Source organism: Scyliorhinus canicula, chromosome 1 (assembly GCF_902713615.1).
Source record: "Scyliorhinus canicula chromosome 1, sScyCan1.1, whole genome shotgun sequence".
NCBI lineage: Eukaryota > Metazoa > Chordata > Chondrichthyes > Carcharhiniformes > Scyliorhinidae > Scyliorhinus > Scyliorhinus canicula.
Window position 1 is genome coordinate 29,111,937 of NC_052146.1, and position 25,791 is coordinate 29,137,727.

The following is a 25,791-nucleotide window of genomic DNA, read 5'->3' on the forward strand; positions in this document are numbered from 1 at the left end:
CCTGTAACCCCATTAGTGGGAGGCGAGGGAAGCCCGGGACCTGCCTCCAGACGAAATCCTGCGCTTGTAAGTACCGGAACCCATTCTCCCCGGCAACTCAAACTCCTCCTCTAGTTCCTCCTAAGCTCGGGAAACCCTCCTCAATGAAAAGATCTCCAAATCTCTCAATCCCTGCCCGCTGCCACCTCCTAAAGAACCCGTCCAACCCCTCCCCCGGTGTGAACCAGTGATTAGCACAGATCGGTGGCCGAACCAAAGCCCCTTCCAGTCGCATGTGCTGCCTCCATTGCCCCCACACTCTCAGGGCTGCCATTACCACTGGGCTTGAGGAGCACCGAGCCGGTGAGAACGGCGGAGGTGCCGTTAACAAAGCCTTCAGACTTGTGCCCTTGCAAGATGCCGCCTCCATTCGCTCCCACACCGACTCCTCTCCCACTACCCATTTCCTAATCATCGATATATTAGCTGCCCAGTAATAATTAATAAAGTTCGGAAGGGCCAACCTTCCCTCCCCGTGCTCCTGCTCAAGTAGGACCTTCTTCACCCGCAGGGCTTTCCTGGCCCAAATAAAACCCGAGATCGCCGCATTCATCTTCCTAAAAAATGCCTTGGGGATGAAAATTAGGAGACGCTGAAAAACGAAACAACAATCTCGGGAGGACTGTCATTTTCACAGTCTATAACCTCCCCGCCAATGACAGCGGGAGTACTTCCCACCTGCGGAAGTCCCCTTTCATCTGTTCTATCAACCTGCCCAAATTTAATTTATGAAGCTGACCCCAGTCCCGTGCCACTCGAATACCCAGGTACCTAAAACTCCCTCCCACAACCTTGAACGGCATCTCTCTCAGTCTGCTCTCCTGCCGCCTTGCCTTGATTGCAAATACCTCACTCTTGCCCATATTTAGTTTGTAACCTGAGAACTGGCCAAATTCCTCCAATATCCCCATAATTCCTGCAATCCCCCCAACAGGCCCGTTATGTCGAGGAGCAAATTGTTCGCATGGAGCGAGACCCTATGTTCCACACACACCCCCCCCCCCCCCCCCCCCCCCCCCCCACCCCTCACTACCCCTGCCAAATGTTCGATGCTCACAGCGCCATTAACAAAGGCTCTATGGCCAGGGCAAACAATAGTGGGGAGAGTGGACGTCCCTGTCTCGTCCCCCAACACAGACTAAAATACTCTGATCGAACGCGGTTGATCATGGTCACCACCACCTCAACCTCGCGTCCCTCCGCAGGCATCATTATTACATTAAAGAGCCGCCTAATGTTGGATGCCACGTGTCGTCCCTTTACAAACCCTGTCTGGTCCTGCCCTATCACCTCCAGAACACAGTCCTCTATCCGTGTGGCCAAGAACTTTGCCAGCAATTTTGCATCTACTTTCAACAGGGAGAGTGGCCTATACGAACCACAGCTCTCCGGATCTTTATCCCATTTCAAAATAAGGGAGATTGATGCGTGCGATAACATCGGGGGGAGCACTCCCATCTCCTTTGACTCATTAAAAGCCTTTATCGACAGTGGCCCTGACAGCCTGGAAAATTTTTATAGAACTCCACCGGGTATCCGTCAGGTCCCCGGGCCTTACCCGAATGCATTGCCCCCAACCAGTCTATAACCTAGGGGGATGTCATGCGAACCATGTGCATATGTTTTGGTCGTGTCCGAATGGGGCTCCGAGATCCTCCACCAACTCGTCATCTATCCTTGGGAACTGCAGCCCCCCTCCCCCCCTCCCCCCCCCCCCCCCCCCCCCCCCGAAAACGTTTCATCCCCTCCTCCCCGACTGAGGGTTCCGATTTATACAATTTACTATAGAACTCCTAAAGCACATAATTCACCCCCGCTGAATCCAGAAGCATCCCCCCCCCCCCCCCCCCCGTGTCCCTCACTTTCCCTATTTCTCTCTTGCCGCCTCCTGTTTCCTCAGCTGATGCGCCAGCATTCTGCTAGCCTTTTCCCCATATTGATAGATCGGCCCCCTTAATAATAATAATAATAATAATAATCGCTTATTGTCATAAATAGGCTTCAATTAAGTTACTGTGAAAAGCCCATAGTCACCACATTCCGGCGCCTGTTCGGGGAGGACGGTACGGGAATTGAATCCACGCTGTTGACGTTGTTCTGCATTACAAGCCAGCTGTTTAACCCACTGTGCTAAACCAGTCCCATCTCCGCTGTCCCACCACCTTAGCTGTGGACAGGAGCCCAAAGTCTAGCTGCAGTCTCTGACGTTCTTTCAAATTCCCGTCACCCGGAGACTCCGTGTACCTCCTGTAAAGTTTTGCCTACCAGTCTGTCTAGCTCCTCACACTCAACCTTCTCCTATGGGCCCGAATTAAGATGAATTCTCCCCTGATAACAGCCTTCAGTGCCTCCCAAACCACCCCCGCCGAAACCTCACCTCTATCATTGATCCTTATGTATCCCCGAATGGCCTCTCTCACCCGCTCACACACCATCTCATCCGCTCGCAGCCCCACATCCAACCTCTATTGCAGGGCGCTGGGTCTTTCCTTTGGTAACTTGCAAGTCCACCCAGTACGGGGCGTGGTCTGACACCACTATTGCTGAATATTCACTATCTACCACCTAAGCCTTGTCCATAACTCAAAAGTCTATCCAGGAATACACTTAATGCACATGGGAGTAGAATGAAAACTCCTTACTCCTCGGCCTTCCAAATCTCCACGGATCCACCCCCCCCCCCCCCCCCGCCATGTGCTCCATGAACCCCAGAGCTTCTTTGCCATAGCTGATACCTTCTCAGACCTAGAACTCGACCGGTCCAGCATTGACTCCACTCAATCAGTCGGTGTGAATCTAGGTCCAGAATCTTCCCCAGTACCCGTCTCACAAACTCCACGTCATCCCAGTTCGGGTCATTTATATTTACCAACACACGGCCATTCCCTCCAGTTTCTCACTAACCATAACATATCTACCTCCCGGGTCCGCTCAAACGCCACCCACTTATTAACCAAGATCGCCACCTCCCCTCGTTTTAAAGTCTAACCCCAAATGGAACATCCGTCCAACCCATCCCTTCCTTAACCTAACCTGGTCCCCCACCTTCAGGTGTGTCTCCTGTATCATAGCCACGTCTGCCTTCAGTTGCCTCAAGTGCGCGAACACACGGGCCCTTTTGACTGGCTCATTCGGTCCCCGAACATTCCACATGACCAGCCTGGTCGGGGGCACCACATGACCAGCCTGGTCAGGGGTGCACCCCCACCCTCCTTTCCCCCCCCCCCCCCCCCCCCAACACCTCTGCTGATAAAACTGCCTGCATACCTGCGAGAGAGGGGCTGGACTGTTTCCTGCTTGCTGCTTGATCAACTACAGGGCCTGAGGCCTGGAGTCCTCTCAGCCAACGACAGAGGGAGAAGCAGGACTCTGTTACAACACCTAGAAGGAGAGGAAGAGAGGAAGGTTAATGCCTTGGATATTTACATCTACCAATTGTGCTGAGATGGCTGGGAGTCAGACACACGTTATTTATGTAACTCATTTGCTCGGCCCCCCTTGGGTTGAAGGCCCTGTCCTCCCACCCACCAAAAGAGTGGTTGTTGTGCAGAGACAGGGATAGGAGTTGGAGGAGCTATCTTTCATGGACTGTATTGCTGGATCCCTCACGGGCTGAAGACCCTATCCTCCCACCAATCACTGAATGGAACACCTTTTGGAAGGTTAGTCCCTTACTCTCCTCTCAATTGAACTTGGGGCATCGACCCGTCCTCTTGAGCTCCACCCTCATGTGCCTCCCTTTCCTCTCCGCCTTCAGTGATTAGTCTCTCTCGACCCTCCCTCACCCCTCATGCTTACCACTGTGGGGGAGAGTGCCACTGACAACCCGCTCTCCCCCTGTTGTCAACCATACTGATATATCCTATCGGGATGGGTGAAACACTACCCAAGTTGACAACAAAACCATTGCGCTGGTGATGGGGCCCTCTATTCCAGCAGCCCCGTCACCTTTTTTGATTTCTTGCACAAAAGCTCAGGGTAAAGTGTATGTCCACTACACCATGACAATCGTATTGTGCGTGTGCGCAATAGTTGGGGTCTTCAGCCCCTCGGCCATTGTGGCCGCCTCGAAATTGCACGGCAGAGCCGTATTTTTCCTGAAATCTGAGTAAGCGGTCTACCTCGCCCTGGAAAACCGGCTCCTGGTCAGCAGGACCTACTTGGCAGTGGACCTCTGGAGGCCACCTCTGAAAGTTATCCTTTCCAGCGTCCCACCCTTCATTCCCATGGAGCTCCTCCTCCCCCAACTACCAGGGGAGGTCTGGTCCAGGGTGGCACCGCTGCCGCTCGGCCTGAAGGATCCCCCCCATCCGCCTCCAGGCATATCTTCTTCCAGCACCAGGTCTTCACCCACCTTTCGGGGGGGGCTTTGAAATCCCCTATGAAAGGGAGACCTACTGCCTCTTTGGTCTGCGGACTACGTGTGGTGCCATTCCTGCAATGTCAAGGGAAGGGGGGTAGTGTGGGGTGTCCCTTGGAATGAAGGTCTCCCTGGCACAAGTCATTCCCTGTAAGTGGCGCCACTGGTTGGAAGAACACCACCACTCCCACTGGTGAAGGGATAATGATGCCCCTACTCCTGCTCCTCGACATTACACTCCATCCGCACAAAGAGAAAGACAAGACCAATAATACTGAAACAGCTGCCTGGGTCTCTGGGAGATGGTGGCAAGGAACCCCCCCCCCCCCCCCCCCCCCCCCCCCCCCCCCCATCCCCACCTTTGACACTGGGCACCTCTGTTTCCCTTCCGGAACATATTTCGGGGATTTTCAGTTACCTGGCGATTGGGGCGGAGCGGGGCTCTGACCCACTGCCTCCCTATGGCCCAGTACCCCAAGAGGAGCCTGAGAGGAACCCATCCGTCGTTGATCCTGTGAACGGAATCAAGGAAGACTTGGTTCTGTGCCATCCACCACACTCAATGTGGTGGAGGATCCGGACCAAGACTGTGACTGCCCGGAGGACATCTGCTTGGCTGTGGGCACAGGGTTTGAGTTGGAGTCCATCTGCAGCGAGGCAGTGGACGCCCTTGTGCCCCTTCTGAGCTGCCTCTCACCCCCCCTGGGGAACTCCAGGATGTCTTACTGACCAATCAAGGTCGGCGAGACTGTGCAGATAGCCCTCGACCGTTAGGCCAACTCAGTGCTGCTTGACCAATCTGCACGTGCCGGCGTAAAAGGGGCGCCCAGACCGGAATAAGTGACGCCAGGCACCTGAGGGAGTGGAGCGGCATGCGTTCATCTGCTCCATCCGAACATTAAGTTGGTGAAGGTAGCACTCTACTTCTGACATGGAAGTGACCGTAGCCAGCCTCAGCATCAACGGCAGTGAGGAAGCATTCCGCATGTTCTGGAACTTCTCAGTCCTCTGGATGGGACGTATCCTGGAATGGGAAGTATGCGATGTGCTTCCTGCAAGAACCCCACACCTCTCCGGGAGACAAAGCCACGTGGCGAGGGGGAAGGTTTATATGAGTCACCTGGCCTCACATTTAGATGAGGTGGCTATCTAGTTGGCCTCGTGTTTTCAGCTGGAGATCTTGTGGGTCAAGGAGCCAGTGACAGCCGATTGCTGCACCTGAAGGTCCATGAGGGGGGCATGGTGTTTCCCTTTGTGAATATCTACACTCCCCTTCTGGGCCCGCAGCAAATAACCTTCTTTGAGCAAGTGTCCACTCAACACCATCGATTGATGGGCGAGAGCATCATCCTTGAAGGGTGGGGGATTTCAACTGCACCCTCAAGACAAGGGACTACCTTAGTGCCCAGCACTGCACGCCGGCGCTGGTGAAGTTGAGGAACCTGGTCAGATCCCTCGACTTGGTGGACATCTTCCGATACCTCCATCCTGACTCCAGCATGTTCATGTTTATGCAGCATGGGGTCGGAGCATCTAGAATCGACCGCCTTTATATTTCAGGGGCGTACCTGCCATGCATTCCGTCGGCTTTTGTGCAACAGGCGCCATGCTCGGACCAACGTGTGGTGTGGGCGTAACTCACCCAGTCTCACGCTCAGACACAGTCCATGTACTTTAATACAGTCCAGGCACTTTAACAACCTGCTGCTGGAGCATGAGCGGTTCCTGGTCTTGTTTCTGAGCCGGCTGGAGAAGGAAGTGGGGAGACGTCCCCTCCTTGAAGCTTTGGTGTAACATGGGCAAGACTCACGTGCGTGCCTTCTGTCAGGAGTATTTGAGGAGGTTGACAAAGAGGTGGAAATCCAGGGTTGAGAAGCTGGAGAAGGACATGCTCGACCTGGAGTCACATCAGTCAGCTTGATGAGGACCCAGCCTTCAGAGAAAAAGAGAGTGTGCTGAGGGACCTGCAACTCGTCTGGTCCCTCGGCACGTATGTGAGGTCATGGATCTGGTCACGGTGTCCAGAAGCCTGGCCAGGTCAGCATCGCCAAAGCGGGGAGCAGGTGTTCATGGTACCATGTTTGTGTGCTGCATGGGAGTGAGTTCTGATGGTCACTTAAAAGTAGCCCCCCCTTGTTAGCAGGGAGCTCCCGCCTCACAAGTCCGGTTAATCGGATGGTGAGGGAATCAGTAATGGTATGAAGCTCACGGCAGCTCGTTTTCAGCACTAAGTGCTGTTAAATACTGGCTGCGATCTCGCCAAAGTGGCCATCGGGAAACACCTGGCTGACTATGTCCGAAATGACACAAGACTTTTCCCGTTGAATCGCGCCCCATTTTAAATATCAAACACTGAGCAGCCTTCTATAAGGGGCTGGTTTAGATCACTGCGGGGCTGGTTTAGCTCACTGCGGGGCTGGTTTAGCTCACTGCGGGGCTGGTTTAGCTCACTGGGCTAAATCGCTGGCTTTTAAAGCAGATCAAGCAGGCCAGCAGCACGATTCGATTCCCGTACCAGCCTTCCTGGACAGGCGCCGGAATGTGGCGACTAGGGGTTTTTCACAGTAACTTCATTGAAGCCTACTCGTGACAATAAGCGATTTTCATTTCATATAATTTTCATTCCAAATTTCCTGATTCTGATCATTCTTAACTTTTCAGTTGTGACTCCATTAACTTTTAAAGAATGCCCATGCGTGCAAAATATAAAACACAGGGCGAGATCTTCTGGCTGTTCACTCCAGCAGGGATCTATGGGCACCGCCCCGCGTCAGGTTTCCGAGCAGCGTAGGGTGGATTCAATTGGAAATCCCACTGACTGCGACAGGAACGGGAGATCCCGCTGCCGGGCATGCCACCTCCCGCTGTCGAGAAACACACCATGGGGAGGCCAGAGAATCTTAGTCACAGTGTCCAATATTAGATCTGATTCTGTGATTGGACAACATTTGCTAAATAATCCTCAATGTGTTAAAAATGACGCTGACAACCAATTTAAGATTGCCAGTTGGGCTTGCAGTGTGGCACATTTGTGTGTATTGGTAGCTTCATATATTAATACACAGGATGCTGTCCTTTGCACATGTACACTAAACAAAATAAGTGACAGCCATTCGTTCGTTCTTAGGACAATGCCTTGACCAATCAGGGTCAAACTTTCTGGTATAAATTTCAAAGAATGCTTTGCAGTTAACTGTCACCAGGCGCATTCTCCAGGGCAACACCTCTACCAATCAGAGTCTACGTGCCAATCAGCACTTTCTTCTTGTATAAATTGTTGTTTTCTCCTTATGTTGATATTCTTGTGAATTGTCCTGATTAGTGCAAGACGAAAATCAGGACAATCTTCGAGGAGCAGGCCCTGGAGGTGATTGGTGTGGCCAAGGACAGGGCGGTCACCAAAATGGAGGTTGGCGGACATCGCAGAGGTGAGGAACCACTGGAATCCACGACCTGTCAAATGTGAGTAGTGATTGCCTTACTGACAGACTCATCCCTCCCACTGACCACATGTCCATTCTTCCGCAGGCCCTCCAGCTAACGATGCCAGCCCATCCCAAGTAGCCCCCTCTCCTGACTCCGAGGAGAACACCTCTGAGGAGAGCTCCGAGGATGCCACCATTATAGTCGCAGCACAGCTGTCATCCTCACCCTCCGCAAATGCAGATACACACATCTCGGTGGGACATGTTAGTGGTCAGGTTCCTGGAGCACAATCTGGTGAGCACCAAACTGCTGCTGATGCACATCAGGTGGAGTCAGGAACCCCCAGGCATGACAGCAGTCGGAGATCTGTTGGATCCCTGGACCCAGCTGGGTCCCAGCCTGATGCTGAACCTCTGGCACAGAGTTTCCCGGAGCTGGTGGAGACGGTAGGGAGAGGCTGGGATGTTCAGAGGGAAGTGTCAGCATCACTCCAGCAGATCCGTGGCCAATTGGAGGAGTCCCAAAGGCCACGGACACCGGAGATGGCGCCAGTCATGAGTGGCACCGGGGCCAACACTGCTAGGGAGAGCCTGGAACACAACGTCACCACCATCAGTGAAGGTGTCCACGGTGTTGCAAAGTCTGTAACAGCCATGACTGAGGGTCTCGGCAGTATGGCTGCCTCGCTGGGGAATGTTACCTAGTACCAGGCTGACCTGGATAACGTTCTGCCGGACATGTCCTGCTCTCGGGTGTGCATGGCTGAGGCGCTGCAGAGCATGTCCCAGTCACTGAGGAGTATCACAGAGGGCATCGACATCATGGCGCAGAATATAGGGAACCACCAAGCTTGCAGAGCTAAATGAACCAGCTGTCCCTCCATCCCAAGGTGAACCCCAGGGCCCTATCGGCACCGATCGGGAGGGGGTGCTGACCCAGACCCATCCCATGGAGTGGCGACCAGCTCCAAACCACACCCCCCCCCCCCCCCCCCCCCCCCCCCCCCCCCGGGAGATCCACTCCTCAGCACACGGGACAGGGCGGCATGGCTGTGCATGTGCCGTCGACAAGTGAGCCTCAGCACTCTGGCCCCAGAGCACCGCGAGGAAACCCGCCAGGGACATCCAGGCCCATGGGGCGGGCTAAGCAGCTGGCTGCCTCCACCTCAGATGTGCATCCTGGGGAAACACCAAGACGTAGTGGTAGACCTATGAGGGCCAGACAAGGTGAGCATCACTGAGGGCACCGGGCTGGGGTTAGATAGCAGGTGGGGTGGGGTGGCCCTATCGGGAATGAGGTATTGTACAGCGTAAAACATGTCCAGTCGTGGACATGTCCCTGGAGCTGTGTCCCTACCCTGCATGTTCGAATTTTTGCTGTGTGTGTAGAATTGCCTCAGTGTTCCGGCATCAAGATACGATTGGAATGTTAGGCAATGGCCCCCACGTGGTTCAGGCCCACCTACCCACGGGAATCCACTTGGCATATGTCAACACTCCTTAACCACGATTGCCAATTCCCTATCAGCAATAGCCTTCAGCCGTGCAGCCTGAGTCCTCAGCGGTCGGTGGGGGTTATGGTGTTTCACTTGGATATTGTCTGCTGCTGGAGTGAGTTTCAACCATTGAATGGTGACTATATATAAGAGTTATCTCTACACAGGAAGAACTGCAACAAAGCAGCTGCGAAAGTGATCCGTGCATTTTATCAGCGACCCTACTTCCTTCCTCCGGTAGTGGAATTGGCAGAGTCCAACTGGCTGCTGATGGCATCAGGAGCTGAGGATGGCGCCATGGAAAACACATTTGTAAAGGTAAAACAATATTTGCTTTTAAGTTGGATAAGAATGTGAATTAATGATTGATTGGTCCATGTTTTATTACGGTTGCATGAGTATTGATGCAGAAAGTGTGTTTTGTTTCTGGATGGCATCTGCACAAATAATTCTATAACTGTTTCTGGACTGCAGGTGATTAAATACTGCTTGATATATCTAACACACATAATTGTGAACTCAGTCATTCAGACAACTAGAACAGCCATGTGGATAAACTGTGAACCGAGAGAGAAATGCTGATAGATCTTTTTGCACAGGTGAGAGATCATGATGGGGACCTGCTGATGTGGATCGCACAGCTACAGGGGGTCTTTGAGATTCAGCTTTTACCTAAGGGCATATGTGCAAGCAGATGCACCCATTATACCCTTCAGCTTTCCCCAGGAGAGACAGGTATGCTGAGTGGTGCGGTCCATTGTGATTTTGCGTCATTGCATGTTTCGTTCAGATTCCTATTTCTAATGTGGAGGTGTATGTTGGTAGTGATGTGGCTGCCTTAGTGATTGCAGACGTTAAAAACAAATTATTGAAACTGCAGATAACCCACGATGAGTTTCAGCAAGTGCCTGACGATTATCTGAAGCTACAGGCGGTAATGACAACTTTCAATTACCTACAGCTTTAGATCATCAGTGGTACAACAATTTAACGGTGACAACATCAGTCAGTGGGATTTACGGCTGTTCACGCCGGTGGGATATTCCGTTCCTACGACAGCACACGGGTTTCTCAGTGACAAGGGGTGTTGTCAATGAGAAATCCCGTTGACAACAGCAGGACCAGTAAATCCCGCAAGCTGTCAGCCTCCACTGCCAAAAAACACGTGGGAGGTTGGTCGGTAAATCCCGCCCAGTATTTCCATCCTCATCATTGTGGCTCAAAGACATTCTTTCACATGGTTTGAGAATGATAGAACTCCAACTGCCCTGTCCACCACATATTCCTCTTACAGTTTTGGGTCTTTTATGCTACTTTCACATTGAATAACTTCCATTGTTTACTTAATTTATTTTATAAATATCTAATTTGCAAATGAATCTTGAAATTTATTGCTAAGTAGTGCGACTGAGATAATGGGCGGGATTCTCCGACCCCACCACCGGGCCGGAGAATCGCCGGGGGGGCGGCGTGAATCCCGCCCCGGCACCTGTTTTTCAGCGGGGGTGGGAATAGTGTCACGCCAAACGGGAGCCGTTGGCTGTGGCCTCCCCCACACCCCGGCGATTCCCCACCCCGCAATGGGCCGAGATTTTCGGCCAGCCCCGCCGGCGTAAATCAAACCAGGTTCGTAGCGGCGGGCAGCCTGCGGAGTCCTCGGGGAAGGCGGCACGGGGGAGATCTTGCCACCGGGGGGGGGGGGGGATCATGGTGGCCTGTCCCGCAATCGGGGCCCACCGATCCGCGGGCAGGCCTGTGCCATGGGGGGCACTCTTTCCTTCTGGACCGGCTGCTGTAACGGTCCGCCAAGGCGAAGAACCCCCCCTGCGCTGGAATGACGCCAGTACACGCTGGCGCTCCTGCGCATGCGCCAACTCGTGCTAGCTGGCAGAGGCTCTTTGGCGCCGGTTGGCGCCCCGCCAAGCCCTTCGGCACCGGCTGTCATGGCACCAACCCCGTCAGCCTAGCCTCTGAAGGTGCAGAGGGCGGCCCGTCGCTGGAGTGATTCACGCCACTCCTCGGCGCCAGTATGGTCCGCCCTGCCGGTGAGGGGATAATCCCGCCCAATGTCTCTCTATTCTACAGATGCAGTGGAATATTATAACTGTGAGATTTATTGCACTTCTGAACCTTGACTCATGAATGTTATTGGCAGTTCTATTGCCTGGTACACAACTGAGCCTTGCATATCAGGAATCTCCCAGGTTTGATCTTTGATCCGTTTTAACTGATATTAGCTTGGGTAGGAGTTGACATGAAGCAATTTGCCTACATGTTACTAAGCTATGGAGGAAAATATCAGTTAAGATATTCAAGTGCGTTTGTGGTAATGAACACAATAGGGCATGACTGTGATGTGCTTTATTGTTGTGTGGCCTGATTGCTTAAGCTGATGCATGAAGAATGATCACCTGGATGAGGTGCACAAGAACAAGAGTAGACCATTCTGCCCCTTGAACTTGTTCCGCTATTTAATTAGTTCATGGAACTGGAGGCAATTGAAGAGAAACCCAGTGAAGACCAATGCCTTCAGCAAAGAACTACAGAGTAAAGAAGCGGATTGTTATTGGAACTTTTGCTGAACTGAATGTATAATAATGTTTTTTTTCTCACTCAGTTGCTGTACCACTTCAGATGTGGGAGGTTCAGTATCGTCCTTTAAGTTCCATTTCCATTGGACTTGCTGCAACAGGAAACTGGCTTCAAGACCCGAGGTAATGATGCCAGATGTGATTCCACAAGACAGCATACTGCTTCAGGGAACCTAGGATGTGGATAATGGCCAAGCTGGTGCCCACTGCTCTGAGCTTGTACTTTGAGCTTGGGGGCAGAACGTCGCATCTTATTTGCCGTGATATATCACTTATGTTAAGCGTGTTTGATTCCTCATTTTTTGTGGGGTTTCTGGAAGGACAGAGTTATAATAAGGTTGAGCTGTTGGATGATGAAGGAATTTCGAGACTTTAAGCAGCCATCAAGGTCAAGGCCTGATATAATTCGGAGAATAGAGAAACACAGCTGTTTGAGTTGGACATTTTCCTTTATTTTTAAAAGCTGGCCCACTGGTATGAATGATAATCAATAATGCAATATTGGACTTCACCTCAAGGATCTGGAATACAAAAGAGAGAAAATGATGTTTCAGCTGTACAGAATACTGACAAGGTCCTATCTGGACCACTGCATCCAGTTTTGGGACACTGTACCTTAGGAAGGATACATTGGCTAAGGAGCGAAAGAGCACACATTTGCCTGAATAATATTGGGGTTCAGAGCGTTAAATTATGAAGACAAGTTGTGTACACCTGGCTTATATTCCCTTGAGTTTAGATGGATAAGTGGTAATCTAACTGAGGTGTTTAAAACAATGAAGGGATTTGATGGCGTAGACAGAAGCATTTTTGACGGGGAATCAGAATAAGAAGGTATAATTTAAAATTCGAGCGAACCCAATTAGGAGTACCACGAGGAAATACTTTTTTATACGAAAGGTAGTGGAATCTGGAATTGCCTCAAAAGGCTTTGGAAGCTAGGATAATTGGAACTTCAAAACTAAGATCAATAGATTTTAATTTGGTATGGATATCAACGGTACAGATCAACCATTGAGGAAAAAGCTGAAGATGCTGAAGGGCGTAACCTGTTCCTCTGGTTGAAATACAGTGCAGGAACTAAATTCTGTTGGCATTCTTTGCTTTAGCTGTTTGTACCTTAAGTACTTTGAAACGGAAACAAAGTCCTTCGCTAATTATAAATGTCAAATTGCATAAATCTTCCTGCCTTGAAGATAGACTGTCGGAGGACAACACGGGAGAAATGGATTAATTTTTAAATAGAGGTTGAGGGCTGCAAATCTCTTCAGAGGGGGAGGCATTTCTGTGGATGGAAGGGGAAATGTGTATCTTTTCTGAAAGCCATAGAAGGACTGTAGATGTCTGCGTGAAGCTGGGGGGACAGCTGAGGTTCTTTGTGGGGAAGGAGAAAAAGCTCTGGATGATTTTGTGTGGCAGTGGAGAAGGGTTGAAAAACTGTGCAGGAAGGATGGTGGCTGCTGACCTCAGAAGGAAAATGAGGGCTGCAGTTTTTTTTTTAACCAGAAAGAGAAAGAGTTGTACATCTCCATGTGGGGGACAGGGAAAGGGCTTCAGATGCATGAAGGAAGGAGGGCATTTCAGAAAAGAGGTCTATGGATCTCTGTTAAGGAGGATGGGATAAGAAAGAATGCTGCCGATATCTTGGGAGGATATCTTGCTGATTTTGGCAGGAATTAGAAGTGTTGAACATCAAGCTGACTAGGCCTTTACAGTAAATTAATATGTGTAAAGATTTTTGGGTTGAGGTTTAGTTGCACTGGATCTGAATTAAGATTGTGTGACACGTTTTCTAGGTACCAAGTAGATTAATGTCATATCTCCGGCCTCTGTCATCCTTTGCTTGTCTTGCTGAGCAAAGTGGATCTAGGCGACAGGGCTTTGATAATAGGGATAGGGCTTTAGGTGCAGAAAGGTAGATCATGAATAGGAGTGCAGCTATGGATTGAGGATCTGGGAGAGAGTACCAGTCGCAAGGTGAGAGATTCAATCACTCGACAAGGGATCTGCGAATAGAGGTGAATCATGGACTGAGCATCCAGCTGTACCAAACATCTCTCAAATTGAGAACATGTTCCTCGTTTGGTTTCTGAGTTTGATACACAGCTCGCTGCTTGTTGAACCCTTTTGTTGCAATGGTTTAGATCTCATCCTGTGCAAGCAATCTAATCCGAGTTCATGTAAGATGGCGGTAATTTGGTTTCCTTTCCATTAAATCACAGAACAACGATCTTAAACAGCACCTTACTATGGATTAATGTGTGAATATAGTTACGATTTTTGATCTGAATTTTGATGACCTATTCCAAACACTGAGCAAACTAAACTTTATGCATTAAATGATTTCTCATGGATGCCAGAAGATTAATTTGGAACTACTTTTGGAAAGACTGTGAAATAAAATCATTTTAATTTTACAAAATTGGAATGCTTAAACTGTGCTGCTTCGTCGTTTCAAGGCGGCTTTGCGTGTTAAATTGGATTTGACAATGTGTCATGAGCTAAATCTACTAATTTGGATTATAAGCTCTCATTCAACATCAAGGTCAAGTTAATTAAGAACCGAATGACAGTTTTTTGGAAGAGGGCTGAGCCTGTTAGGATCAGAATATCTACATGTTTTCTTTTTTAGGAATATCTAATAATTTAGGAATATGGATCTGGCAATTAATAGTTATACCAATTGTGCTACTGGTGCTGGATTAAGGTAGGTCATACTAGACTCTGAGACTGAGAGGAGGGACATTTTCATGCAGACCTATGATTCGACTGTGGAAATAAATTAAACATAAGTACAAAATTACATATGAAATTACAAAACAAGTGTAATCTGTATCAACTAATCACAGTGCTCAGCAACATTTTTCGAACAGGTTAGAATAGAATTTAAAATATCTTCCAAAATAAATTATATAGTCCACATGCTCCTTAACAACTAGATGTTGTCTGCAATCTCTGGTAATTAGTTTAAGGATAAATATGAAAAATAAGTCTGCACAGAAATGTTTAAATTGAGCAACAATCAGAATCCCGCAAAAGATTTAAGATTCTGCAAACCTGCCCAGGTTTTATTTATTCATTCTCTTAAGGAAAGTGATTGAATGTTAACAGATATATCCAGATAAAAATATAGTGGAGTAACACCTTGTAGAAGAACAGAAACATTTAAAAATCCAATTACAAAAATCACTAAAAGCATACAAACATACAAAAACTGACTACACAGTATGAATCAGTGCTGGCTAAGGTCCAACATTTGATTTTGCCTGGGGAACCACGACGACAGCTTCCATTGCAATCAAAAGTTCTTTCGACCAAAATGTCGGAGTTGATCGTCGAGGACAGTGTCCTCCTATAGGGCCCAAAAGTTGTCTCTGTGAAAGGCCAGCTGTTAGTTCTGAAAGGCCTTCATGCTGCACATGTGGGTATCTCCAAGATGCAAATGCTGACCAGGAGTTGCGGCTGGTGGCTGGGCATCGATAGCCTAGTGCTGCCCTTTTGGCAAGTCCATCAGAAGCTTCTGGCAGTGGCGCCTCTGGGAGTGGCCTGGAAGTCTCTGGACCTGCTTTTTCGCGGATTTCACTGGCCATTTTTAGGCTCCATGATTCTCATCTTGGTTGATGCACACTTGAAGTGGCTGGAGGTCCACAAAATGGCATCTCTCACCTCCTGAGCAACCATCAAACGGTTGCGCGCACCTTTTCGGCCCACAGATTACCATAGGTGCTCATTACGGGCAACAGAGCCTTGTTTACTAATGAGAACTTTGGTGCCTTCATGAAGGCAAATGGCATCCACCATCACCTCATCACCCAGCATCGAATGGATTGGTGGAACGTGCTATCCAGACAGTGAAGCAGGGCCTGAAGAAACAAACTACAGGTTCAATGGATACCAGGCTGGCAAGCTTTCTGTTCTTGAACAGGGCTACACCTCATGCTGTAATAGGGGAATTCCTGGCCAAAATGTTGATGGGTTGCCGACTCCGAACTCGGTTGGGTTTCTTGCTCCCCGACATCGGCCCAAAGGTGTGCCGCAGGCAAGATTTCCAAGGGCGTTGCCCGACTAGGAATCATCTTCTACGACGCTTCACACCTGATGAGGTGGACAACGCCCGGAACTTTGTTGAAGGTCCTTGTTGGCTTCCAGACGTCGTCGTTCATCAAACCAGTCTGGTTTCATACCAGGTCTGCATTGGAGATCAGCTAATGAAGTATCACTAGATCACCTCCATGGCCAGTGGTCTGCCGCTCCAGAGGCTCCTTGTGGGAACTCTACCCCTGTCTTGCTGGTTACACAGTCAGCGCACCTGACTACGTTGTCTTTTTCTCGTGAGGCCGGGATGCCTGATATCCCTCGTCTGATTCTGATAAGCAGGCACAGACCTCTGGGGTCTATGACTTGGGCATCTTTGTTTGGCCGACTTCGGAGAGTTCTCCGTCCAGACGGTGCAGCCACAAGTGTCGTTTACTGGCTCAGCTGATCCGGTCCTACTTCCAGAAAAAGATGTGCTGAGGGCAAAGCATCTGCGTCAGCCACCGTTCGTCAGGGCTGCACCGGATTCTTCTGTTCCTTCCTCGTCATCAGTGTTGTTAACCTCGTCTTCATCATCCTCATTGTTCCCTATGGGAGTCTTCAGACTTTGAGGGGAGGGATGCAATAACCTGCACGGAACACACGGGGATGGGTTTATTGCTTTTCTCACCCGAGTGGCTTGAGGAGTATGAGTTCCCCAGCTAACTATGGAGCTGATACCATGTCGTATATAAGGTTGGCCTGATAGGAACCAACCAACAGACAGACAGAGAGAGAGGACCAGGTGAGGTTCAACCGGGGCTCTTTGTAAATAGTACGTATTATAAATAAACTTCTTCTCTGTGTTACTCCTCTGACTCTCCTCGCCTTTATTGAACAAGTTAAGTTAATTCTACAAAGCTTTGGTTAGACATGATTAAGATTATTGCATGTAGTTCTGGGCACCATACCCCTGGAACATTATATTGGTCTTGGAGGGGTGCAGCATAGATGAAATGTTAACTCTGTTTCTCTCTCCACAGATGTTGTCTGACCTGCTGAGTTTATCGAGCATTTTCTGTTTCTATTTCAGATTTCCAAGTTCTGCAGTATTTTGCCTTTATTCAACAAAATTATATTGGGTTAAGCAATGAAATGTATCAAGTCCTAGGCTTGTATTCCCCTGCCTACAGGGCTGATCTAATTGAGTTATTTTTCTTTTACTGCGAGAGCCCAGAACAAGGGGACATAACATTAAAGTTGGAGCAAGATCATTCAGGCGTCTACTTTGCACAAAGAGTCGTATAAATATATGCCTGGATGAGTGCAGCTCCAACAACACTCAGAAACTCGACGCCATTCAGGACGAAGCAGCCCACTTGATAAACTCCCCATCCAGCACCTTAAACATTCACTTCCTCCATCACCAATTCACAATGGCAGCAGTGTGTACCATCAACAAGATACACTATAAAAACTCTCAATGGCTCCTTAGACAGCTCCTTCCAAACTCTGAACTCGACCATCTAGAAGAGCAACCGTCGCATAGAGACACCACTGTATGCAGGTTCCCCTCCAAGTCACCAGCCTGACTCATAAATATATTGCCATTCCTTCAGTGGCTGGGTCAAAATCCTAGAACTCCCTAACAGCACTGTGGGTGCACCGCATCACATGGACTGCAATGGTTGAAGAAGGCAGCTCACCACCACCTTCTCGAGGACAATTAGGGATGGGCAATAAATGCTGGCCTAGCCAACAATGCCCACATCCCATGAACAAATGAAAATAAAATGCAAGTTCAAAAATATTCTCTTTTGGAGCAGGAGTGCACTGTTGGGCTCAATGATCTGTTCTGCAATGTAAATACTTTTCAATACTTTGTAACCTGTGAATAATTTCACAAACCTGACTGGAATGGCTCAGAACAATTCGCAAGGCCATGTACCATTAACACCTATAAAATATTTTGTGCTAAGCACTTTAGCCGTATTAATTTAATTTTCAAGTGAACAACTACGCACTTTTTAAAATTGCATGTGTTTTATATAGAAATAAAAGAGGCCAAATTTCCCAATCTATGAATTTTTTAAAAAAACATTTTATTTGGGCATTTATGAACAAATACAAATGTAAACATAACTCAGTAAGTAACCCCCCCCCCCCCCCCCCCCCCCAACTAACAACCAGACACAGCCAACATGGCTTTTACACAGTTCCCCAGTCCCTTCTGCTTCACTCGCTGATCTATCCTAAACTAAACTATCTCCCACTATCCCCCTCGTTCCCTAACCCCCCCACATTGTATCTGCTAACAGTTTAATTTTCCCCGAAGAAGTCAATAAGCGGCTGCCACCTCCAGACGAACCCTAACGTTGATCCTCTTAGGGCGAGCTTGATTTTCTCAAGCCTAAGAAACCCAGCCATGTTGCTAACCCAAACCCCCGATTTTGGGGGCTCCGAGTCCCTCCACGCCAATAAGATCCATCTCCGGGCTACCAAGGAGGCAAAGGCCAAAACGTCAGCCTCTCTCGCCCCCTGGTCTCCCGGGTCTTCCGACACTCCAAATATCGCCACCTCTGGGCTCGGAGCCCTCTGGGCTTGTCTTTAATACCGTGGACATGAGATCGGCAAATCTCTGCCAGAATCCTCTAAGCTTCGGACATGCCCAAAACATATGGACATGGTTTGCGGGCCCTCCCGCACACACCTATCCTCCACCCCTTCAAAAAACCTGCTCTTCCGGGCCACTGCCATGTGTACCCGGTGAACCACCTTAAATTGTATCAGGCTGAGCCTGGCACATGAGGTTGTGTTGACTCTGGTCAGAGCATCCTCCCATAGACCCGCCTCTAGTTCCTTACCCATCTCATCTTCTCACTTACGTTTTATCTGGGTTCTCTCCCACTCCAAGAGCTCTTTTATAAATTTCCAAGACCTTCCCCTCCCCCACTCCCGTTTTCGAAACTACTTTGTCCTGTATCCACTGGGGCGGTAGAAGTGGAAAGGTCAAAACCTGCCTTTGTACAAAGCCCCTCACCTGCAGATAGCAAAACCCATTCCCTCCTGGCAGTTCAAACTCCTCCAAACAGGGAAAGTTCCCATCAATAAACAGGTCCCCCAACCTCTCAATCCCCGCTCTCTGCCACCTATGAAACGCTCCATCAGCCTCCCCGGCACAAACTTGTGGTTCCCACAAATCGGAGCCCACATCGACGCTCCCTTCACTCCTAGATGCTTCCGCCACTGCCCCCATACCCTCAGAGCTTGTGGAGTACCGAGCCGGCAAGAACGGCAGAGACGCCGTTACCAATGCCCCTAAACTTGTGCCCCTACATGATGCCACCTCCTCCCGCTCCCACACCAACTCCTCTCCCACTACCCACTTCCTGATCATGGCTATATTTGCTGCTCAGTAATTTAAAAAAAATAAATTTAGAGTATCCAATTACCCAGATTTTCCAATCAAGGGGCTATTTAGCGTGGCCAATCCACCTATTCTGCACATCTCTGGGTTGTGGGGGCAAAACCCACGCAAACACGGGGAGAATGTACAAACTCCACACGGACAGTGACCCAGAGCTGGGATCGAATCTGGGACCTCGGCGCCATGAGGCAGCAGTGCTAACCACTGCGCCATCGTGCTGCCCTGCCGGCCAGTAATAGTTACTAAAGTTCGGTAAGGCCAGCCCCCCCCCCCCCCCCCAGGCCCCGTTCCATCAGCACCTTCCTTACTCGCAGGGTTTTACCAGCCCATACAAACCCAGATATCATTGCATTGACCTTCTTAAAAAAAGCTTTTGGGATAAAAATAGGGAGAGCCTGAAAAATAAACAAAAATCTCTGGAGAACCGTCACCTTTACGGTCTGTATTCTCCCCGCCAGTGACACGGGACCATGTCCCACCGCCTAAGTCCTCCTTCATCTGCTCAACCAACCGGGCCAGATTGAATTTATGTAACCGCTCCCACCCCCATGCCACCTGAATTCCCAAGTGTCGAAAACTCCCTCCCACCACTTTAAACGGCATCTCCCCCGTCTCCTCTCCTGCCCCCTCAACCTGGATCACAAAGAACTCACCCATGTTCAATTTATACCCCGAGAACCAACCTATTTCCCCTAGGATCCGCATAATCTCTCCCATCCCTCCCAACATGTCAGAAATATACTGGACTAGGTTGTCTGCATATAACGAGACCCTATGCTCCACATCCCCCCCACCGGACTAACCCCTTCCAGTCCTTTGACGCCCTCAATGCTAATGCCAACTGCTCTATAGCCAAGGCAAACAATAGTGGGGAGAGTGGACATCCCTGCCTCGTCCTCCAGTACAGTCTACAATAGTCCAAGCTCACTCGGTTCGTCCACACACTCGCCACCGGTGCCTAATACAACAACCGGACCCAGTCTACAAAGCCCTGCCCAAAACCAAACCGCCCCAGAACCTCCCACAGATACTCCCATTCCACCCGGTTGAAGGCATTTTCCACGTCCATAGTGACCACCAATTCGATTTCCCTACCCTTGGAGAGCATCATGATAACATTCAAGAGCCTTCTAACGTTGGCCATTAACTGCCTTCCTTCAACAAATCCTGTCTGGTCCTCCCCTATCACCCCTGGGACACAATTCTCAATTCTCGAGGCCAACATCTTGGCCAGCAATTTGGTGCCTACATTTAAAAGGGAGATTGTCATGTATGACCTGCATTGTTCTGGGTCCTTCACCCGCTTCAGAATCCGAGAAATCGAAGCCTGTGACATTGTTGGGGGAAGAACACCTCGTTCCCTTGCCTCATTGAACGCACTCACCAGCAAGGGCCCCAGCACCCCAGACAATGTCTTGTAGAATTCAACTGGGTACCCGTCTGGCCCTGAGACCTTGCCCGTCTGCATAGCCTCTCATCCCGCCACTACTTCAAAGAGCCCAATCGGTGCTCCCAAACCCTCCACCAACTCTTCCTCCACCCTTGGAAACTCCAGTCCTTCCAAAAACCGCCTCATCCCCTCTACCCCAGCTGGCAGTTCCGACTTGTCCAGCCTGCTATAAAATTCCTTGAACACCTCGTTCAGCCCCGCTGGGTCCAAGACTGTGTTGCCCTCTCTATCCTTCACTCTTCCCATCTCCCTCGCCGCATCCCATTTCCTAAGCTAGTGTGCTAACATCCTGCTGGCCTTCTCCCCATACTCATATACCGCCCCTCTCACCTTCCTCAACTGCCGCACCGCCTTCCCTGTAGATAGAAGACCAAACTCCATCTGTAGCTTCCGCCGCTCCTTCATTTGCCCCGCCTCCAGGGCTTCCCAATACCTCCTGTCTACCTGAAGAATCTCCCTAACCAGCCTGTCCATCTCTCCCTGCTCCACCTTCTCCCTATGCGGCCGTATGGAAATAAGCCCCCCCGCCCCTCACCACTGCCTTCAACGCCTCCCAAACTGTTGCTGCCGAAACCTCCCCAGTGTCATTTATCTTCTCATAATCCTGGATGGCCTCCCTCACCTGCCCACACAGCTCCTCCTCTGCTAACAGCCCGACATCTGATTCCCAGTGCGAGTGCTACCCCCCCTCGGTAACCCGTAAATCCACCCAGTGTGGAGCATGGTTTGACACAACAATCGCCGAGCACTCGGTATCTAAAACACCCGCCAGGAAAGCCCTATCCAAAACGAAAAAGTCAAATTGGGAGTACACCTTGTGTACGTGGGAGAAAAAAGATAACTTCTTTGATCCCGGCCGTCCAAACTTCCACGGATCTACCCCGCTCATCTGTTCCATAAATTCCTTTGCAGCTGCTGGCACCCTCCCATTTCGTCGAACTCGACTGATCCAGCATTAGATGTATAACCGTATTAAAGCCCCGCCCCCCCATGATTAGCCGATGCGAGTCCAGATCCGGAATTTTCTCCAACACCCATCTAATAAATTCCGCGTCGTCCCAGTTTGCTGCATAAATTTTCACCTGCACCACCGACATCCCCTCTAACTTCCCACTCACCATACCGTATCTTCCCCCGGAGTCCGCCACTATGCTTCCCACTTCAAATGTCACCCATTTATTTATCATAATCGCTACCCCCTAGTTTTAGAGTCTAGCCCCAAGTGAAATATCTGCTCAACCCACCCCTTCCTCAGCCTAGTCTGATCCACCACCCTCAGGTATGTCTCCTGTATCATTGCCACATCTGCCTTTTAAGCTCTTCAGATGCGCGAACACGCGAGCCCTCTTGAATGGCCCATTCAGCCCTCTCACATTCCATGTGATCAACCTTGCTGGGGCATCCCCCCTCTTCCCGGATCAACCATATCCCTTCTTAGGCCAGCCTCCAGCCCATATCCCGTGCCTCTTCAGGCCCAACCGCAGGCGCCCACCGTCATCGACCCCCATTCTGTTGCCTGTCAGATCTATACCCCCTCCCTCTTCTCTCCCCCCCCTCCCCCCCCCCCCATAGCAAAATAGCAATCCCAACCCCCATCAACAAACTTATCACATGCTCGCCCCCACTGGCCTTCCGTGAGCTAGCCCGCCCATCTGGCCTGGTAGCACCCGCCCATGGCGCCAAGCATCCTGTCCCCACTGACCCCTCCCCCTTCCCCTGCTCGACCAACTTACATACATATGCAAACATTACTATCCCCAACAAACACAAAGAAAATTCTACCCACCATCTCCCAACAAGAACAAAGTTAACTGCAAACAAAGCTGAGCAACGGCCCCAAATTAAGTGCAAAACAATACATACAAAATCAGAAGAAAAGTTTAACAAAAGTTCTCAAACGTAACTACTCACCCCAAGTTCAATATCCTCCATCTCCTGCCAGCTGCTTGTCCGTGATAAACTATATCGCCTCTTCTGGCGATCCAAAATAAAGCTCCTGGCCCTCATATGTGACTCACAAACATGCTGGGTACAGCATGCCGAACTTCACTCCCTTCTTAAAAAGGGCCGATTTCACTTGAAACTTGCTCTTCTTTTGGCCAATTCCGCACCCAGGTCCTGATAGACGCATAGCTCGCTGCCTTCCCATAAACAGTGCCTCGTTTGCCTGGCCCACATCAAAGTTTTGTCCAGGAACTGGTACATTCGCACCACCATCGCCCTCCGCGGCTCGTTCCTCAGCAGCTTCCTCATAATTGTCCTGTGCGCCCTGTCCAACTCCAAGGGCCGAGCTAACGCCCCTTCTCCCAGCAACTTCTCGAACATACGTGCCATATATGCACCAGCATCCTTTCCCTCGCTGCCCTCCAGCAGGCCGACAATCCTCAGATTCTGCCTGTGCGATCTGTTCTCCAGATCCTCCACCTTGTCCTGCAGCGTCTTCTGATGGTCCTTCATCAGCCCATCTCCGCCGCCATCGCAGCTAGTTGATCATCGTGCTGAGCCACCGCCTCTTCCACCTTCTGGATCACCTGACCCTGGGCTTCCAATCTCTGCTTCATGTGATCGATCCCTGCCTTGATCGGATCTACCACCCTGTCCAGATCTTCCAGATATTCCTTTCTTTGCTGAGCAAATTTCTCATGCAGAAAGGCCACATTTACTGGTGGGGAACCCTCCCCTTCTACTTCCCCAGCATCTTGTTTTATTGATCAAATCCACCATAAATCGGAGGGGGGGGGAGGTCCAAATGCCCACCATGAGCGGGAGCCACCAAATGTGCGACCACTCACACCATAGTCACCACCGGAAGCCAATCTATGATATTTATATGGGTGCTTGCCATTCAGTGCAAAATGTATTTCTTGTAGATCTAGTTTTTTTATAATAATCTTTATTATCACAAGTAGGCTTACATTAACATTGCAATGCAGTTACTATGAAAAGCCCCTAGTTGCCACATTCCGGCGCCTGTTCTGGTACTGATGAGAATTGTTTTTAAGTTCTCAATATTGAATTTGTTTTTTTTATTTATAGCTCGTCAGCTGTGGTTCTCTGGTCGGTTCATATCTGTGACTGGGCAGTACAAAGGGCTTTTTCAAAGCACAAGCATTTCTAATGATATTTCCATATATTTCTATCACAATTCAATGTATCCTTATATTCCTTTTCTGCCTAAAAAGATATGTTGTTGACGATTAGATGAAGTAAGGTGGGAGGAGACTCCTCGCATTCATAAAAAGCACCAGCATAGACCTGTGGGAATGAGTCGGCTTTTCTTGTGTAGTAGAAATTCTGCGTAGTTTAAAAACATACCTGACAGTGAATTGGGGGATAAAAAACATATTTTAAATAGAGGCTGCTTTCACCACAGATGAGCACAGCTTTAGGGTTCAAAAGATAAAAGGCTCCTATATAGTTTTAGAATTCGGACCACCTCCATTGCCCCTGAGCACATCCTATGTGGTTATGGCAGATGTATCAACTGAAAGGTAATGGAATCTGCTAGCGGCATTATCAGATGTTTCAATAAAACTGTACTTGCCCAATCTATAGTATTTTATGCATTCGATATCTTGAAACAAATTTCCAGCATTATATTGCCCAGTGTGTGCATGATTACTGGTCACTTCAGCATGATGATTATTTTTTTTTAAGGTTTTTAGAAAGAAAAAATGTGGTGACTACATATTGTGCTGTGAAATGTTTGGTTTCTGATTCATCTCCCCCCCCCTCAATCTTTTTGCCATTGGGGTGTATCACTTGATGTTACCTGGATGCTAGATATATCCACATTGGAAATGAAAGAAAACCACTACTTGAAAAAAAAAATTGGGACCCAATTCATTTTTCCAAGGGGCAATTTAGCATGGTCAATCCACCTACCCTGTGCATCTTTGGGTTGCGGAGGTGAAACCCACACAAACATGGGGAGAATGTGCAAACTCCACAGTGACCCAGAGCTGGGATAGAACCTGGGACCTCGGCGCCGTGAGGCTGCAGTGCTTCCCACTGCGCCACCGTGCTACCCCCGAAAATCACTACTTTGACAAACTTTCTTACGGCATCCAAGTTCAGCACACATAGGCTCAGGACTTTGGGTGTTCCCAGGGTATGTTCCCTGTCTCTGATTAGGAATGTTCCTCCAATACTAGGCCTTGGACGTGTTTATCATAAAGCCAGTGCAAGATCGGAAGCTTCAGTAAAGTTGCTGCTAGAGACACAGCAGGGCTCAGGTAAGTGGATCTGGGAATTGGGGGTGGGGATAGGATTTCAGGCATGGGGGAGATTAGCGAAAGAGGCTGGGAAGGGGGTAGTGGCAGGTGGTGAAGTGTGAGGAAGATTCGGGTGTGGGGGGTGATGTTGGCTGGTGGGAATGGGTCAGGAGTGACTTATTTTTCCTGGCTGTGCATTCAAGTGTAGAAAAATTAGCTTCCAGGTTGCAGATAATCTCACAGTTTGGTTTCCCTCGTGTCAATATGAGTTGCCTCATGACAAACCAACCTTGGAGGTGTTAGACTCCTGATTTACATATGTAGAATGTCGATGCATTTTACAAGCGTATCAGGACATGGGCCGCGATTCTCCGAAATGGAGACAAAGTCCCGACGCCGGAGTGAAAACCGGCGTGTTTCACTCCAGGGTCGGAGCCCGCTCCCAGCCCCTATTCTCCCGCCCCCGAGGGGCTAGGAGTGGCGTCGCGTATTTTAGGCACGCTGGGCCTTGGCTCCCAGTAAAAAGCGCCGCCGCATAAATGAAGCTGCCGGCGTCGCATAAATGAAGTCATCCGCGCATGCGCGGGTTGGGTTGCCGTCCTCCCCGAGGCTGCCCCGCAAGAAGATAGCGGATGGATCTTGCGGGGCGGCGGAGGAAAGAAGTCCTCCTTTAGATAGGTCGGCCTGCCGATTGGTGGGCCCCGATCGCGGGCCAGACCCCATCGGAGGCCCCCCCCCCCGGTGAAGGAACCCCCCCACAACAGGCCGTCCCTGC

The 25,791-nt window shown here is 49.8% G+C and overlaps 1 protein-coding gene across 1 annotated transcript in view; it reads left to right on the forward strand.

The window, feature by feature from the left end:
* The window catches only part of LOC119978339, a 63,267-nt gene extending 38,740 nt beyond the window's left edge, over positions 1-24,527 (forward strand). Inside the window, exons 8-11 of the mRNA XM_038819910.1 lie at positions 9,488-9,638; positions 9,920-10,055; positions 11,938-12,034; positions 23,839-24,527. Coding sequence (XP_038675838.1) covers positions 9,488-9,638; positions 9,920-10,055; positions 11,938-12,034; positions 23,839-23,920 — 466 coding nt within the window. The 3' untranslated portion in view covers positions 23,921-24,527. The remainder of the gene's footprint in view (positions 1-9,487; positions 9,639-9,919; positions 10,056-11,937; positions 12,035-23,838) is intronic.
* Positions 24,528-25,791: the final 1,264 nt, after the last annotated feature.